The 2,832-nt window shown below is 38.8% G+C and overlaps 1 protein-coding gene across 5 annotated transcripts in view; it reads right to left on the minus strand.

Annotated features, from left to right (window-relative positions):
* Nucleotides 1-489: 489 nt before the first annotated feature.
* slf2 (SMC5-SMC6 complex localization factor 2) overlaps nucleotides 490-2,832 on the minus strand; it is a 13,082-nt gene continuing 10,739 nt past the window's right edge. For 3 of the 5 annotated variants that reach the window (XM_032540702.1, XM_032540701.1, XM_032540704.1), the window contains 3 exons: nucleotides 2,136-2,204; nucleotides 1,735-1,962; nucleotides 490-1,671 (listed from right to left, as the gene is read on the minus strand). In XM_032540702.1, coding sequence (XP_032396593.1) covers nucleotides 1,285-1,671; nucleotides 1,735-1,962; nucleotides 2,136-2,204 — 684 coding nt within the window. In that variant the 3' untranslated portion in view covers nucleotides 490-1,284. Of the gene's footprint in view, nucleotides 1,702-1,734; nucleotides 1,963-2,135; nucleotides 2,205-2,832 lie in introns of all 5 variants that reach the window. The other 2 variants (XM_032540703.1, XM_032540705.1) reach the window with 2 other exon arrangements.

The following is a 2,832-nucleotide window of genomic DNA, read 5'->3' on the forward strand; positions in this document are numbered from 1 at the left end:
TTCTAGCCACTGGGGGACCATAGGCAGGCTGGGGGAACGCATATTAATGTTAAAAAACTTTGAATGCATCAGTTGTTATATAGGCGCCATCGGGCTGGATAATCATGCCAATGGTCACTGTGTATTCAATTGACACCTGTTCAAAAGTTGTAAGTTGACTTTGGAAGAGCAACACAACCTCTCAGTTATTGAGCATGTTGTTAACTTGTAATAAACATATTTTTTTGTAAAATAAATTAATGCAAATAACTCTTGATTGCAATACAATTGGAAATGATACGGATATCCAGCAGGGGACTCTCTCTCCCCAGTAATAAGACTGGAGAGTGGACTGGTTTGGATGTGTGGTGAGCTTAATAGTTTATTGAAAGTGTTGTGTTTTGTATGCCAAAGGTTTAAGGCTTGTCACAACCTTTATTTGGACAATGTCTTTTTCACTCAGTTGACACTATTTGGTTAATAGTGTTGGTTTATAAAAGCAACAAAGACTTTTGTAAACAAAGTTTATTTTGCCATTTGGCAACAGCTATAAAAAAGTAGTTTTTATCATTAGAAAAATATTTTCCCAAATGGGGAATTTAACAAAATGCAAACATTCAACACAATTATAACAAATCAACAAACAAGATATGTACCTTGTCTACCTTTTAGAATGTTGATTTATGGTCTTTTTCATTGTGACAAAAAATCATGTGAAGACATTTGAGTAGAACAGAGCCATCGTTAATGTTATTTGTAACACCTGGGCTTTTCCTACTATGAACAGTCTACTGTGAAAAAGACCTATTGTTTTATAATAACTACTACATTAAACAATAATGGCTGAGGAACCTCATTGCATGCTAATGTTTTTAAGATTGAAACTTTAACATGTTCTAGTCAAGTAGATTTTGAGCATTGTCACATCATACTGTTGGTACATCAGGTTCAGACTGAATTATAAGCTATTATTGAGAAATTACTTAACTTTAACAAATGAACATAGCCAAAAGACAAGGATGGATAAATTCCCCTCCAATTAAATACAGGTTGTTGTGGGCACTCAAATACAGTAATGTATTTAACATACACGCGCACACATTTTTACAAGTGTAAACAGAGGTGCAGTGAGAAGTCATTTACTTAAGATTTTAATATCAAGTTATTAAAAAAGAAAAAGTTTTTTCATAAATATGCAATTAGTATTTATATTGACAATGAAACATGGGTTTTAGGTATAGAAAAGCATAAGCAGATGTGCAAATTGAGCTTAACATTGAGGCAAAAGCTGATGAATACAAATCTCTATGACACTAAATCACATGCTGCAACCTGGTTGTGGAGAGATGTTTCTTTTGACTCAACCAGATTTTCAGTCTCTGCCTCAGTACACTCTTTTTCCAGTTTGTGTACCATCTCTGGCATCTCTTGGGTCAACTCCTCATGAACGGTTTCTATTGTTTCCGTTTCCTTTGTGTCATCCACTGCATTGTCTCTCTCCTTTTCTTCTGGCTTCATGTCTTCTCCCGTCTTGTTTGTGTTAGCCATTGCATTGTCTCCCTCCTTTAGTTCAGGCTTTATATTGTCCCCCGTCTTGTTTGGGTCATCCATTGAACTGTCTCCCTCCTTTTCTTCTGGCTTCATGTCTTCTCCCATCTTGTTTGTGTCATCCATTGCATTGTCTCCCTCCTTTTCTTCAGGCTTTAGATCGTCCCCAGTCTTCTTTGGATCATCCATTGCGTTGTCTCTCTCAATTTCTTCTGGCTTCATGAAGTCCCCCGTCTTGTTTGTGTCATCTCCCTCTTTTTTCTTCTCGTCCTCAGTAATAATAGTCATAGCCTCTTCAGTTTCATTGGTTTCCTCTTCTTCGTCCTCGTCCATCACAGGCACATCTCCATCATCACTGTTGTCCATCTCCTGCTGTTCTTGGCTGCTTGTCAATGTATCCACAGGCAAAGGCTGCCAATAGTCATACAGCTTACCCTACAGAAGGAAAACAAAAATGTAAATGAGAATTTTACAAACTTTTGACTTTATTAGAGGACTCTTAAACTGAACTAAGCTTTCTTTAACTGAATACTGCTTTAATCTTTTAAAGAGGAAAAAAAAAAACTAAATGAAATATTCATATAAAAGTATGTATAAGACTACTGTACATTGAGAGGCCTAGTCCTCTGAAGGAGCATCTGCCACTTGGTGTAGATCCTGGCCACCAGGTCCTTCACCTGGAAGGAGAGGAGGAAGTTAGACGTTGATTGTTTGTGTAATTATTAAAAGTGTCCGTACTATGCTCATTTTCAGGTTCATAATAATGTATACTTTATTAGTCCCACAAGGGGAAACTACAATTTACACTGTTGTTATCACACACAGGCCTGAATTACACACACATGTTCAGTACCTTTAAGTACCTATACATGCACTAATGAGAGATGTCAGAGTGGGGGGGGGGGGGGGGGGGGGGGGGGGGGGGGGGGCCCATGGAAAGGCGCCCTGAGCAGTTGGGGGTTCAGTGCCATGCTCAAGAGCACCTTGGCAGTGCCCACAAGGTGAACTGGCATCTCTCCAGCTACCAGTCCACCACCATACTTTGGTCTGTACGGGGATTGAAGCAGCGACCCTCCGGTTCCCAACCCAAATCCAGAATATGTTTAATTAAAAAACAACAAAAAAAACAACAACAACATAATTTTGTTGTACTGCACATTGCTGCAGATCCTGTTTTCACCCTGTGTGTTTAGGTCTCTGTTTTAGCTACAGAGTGAGACATCCCACTTCTTTATTATCTTTGTTGGGAGTTGCAGGGATGCGCAGTAGCTAGGTAATGATAACATCAGCTAGCTACTGTTTTTC

This window comes from Etheostoma spectabile, chromosome 17 (genome assembly GCF_008692095.1).
Source record: "Etheostoma spectabile isolate EspeVRDwgs_2016 chromosome 17, UIUC_Espe_1.0, whole genome shotgun sequence".
In the NCBI taxonomy this organism is placed as follows: domain Eukaryota; kingdom Metazoa; phylum Chordata; class Actinopteri; order Perciformes; family Percidae; genus Etheostoma; species Etheostoma spectabile.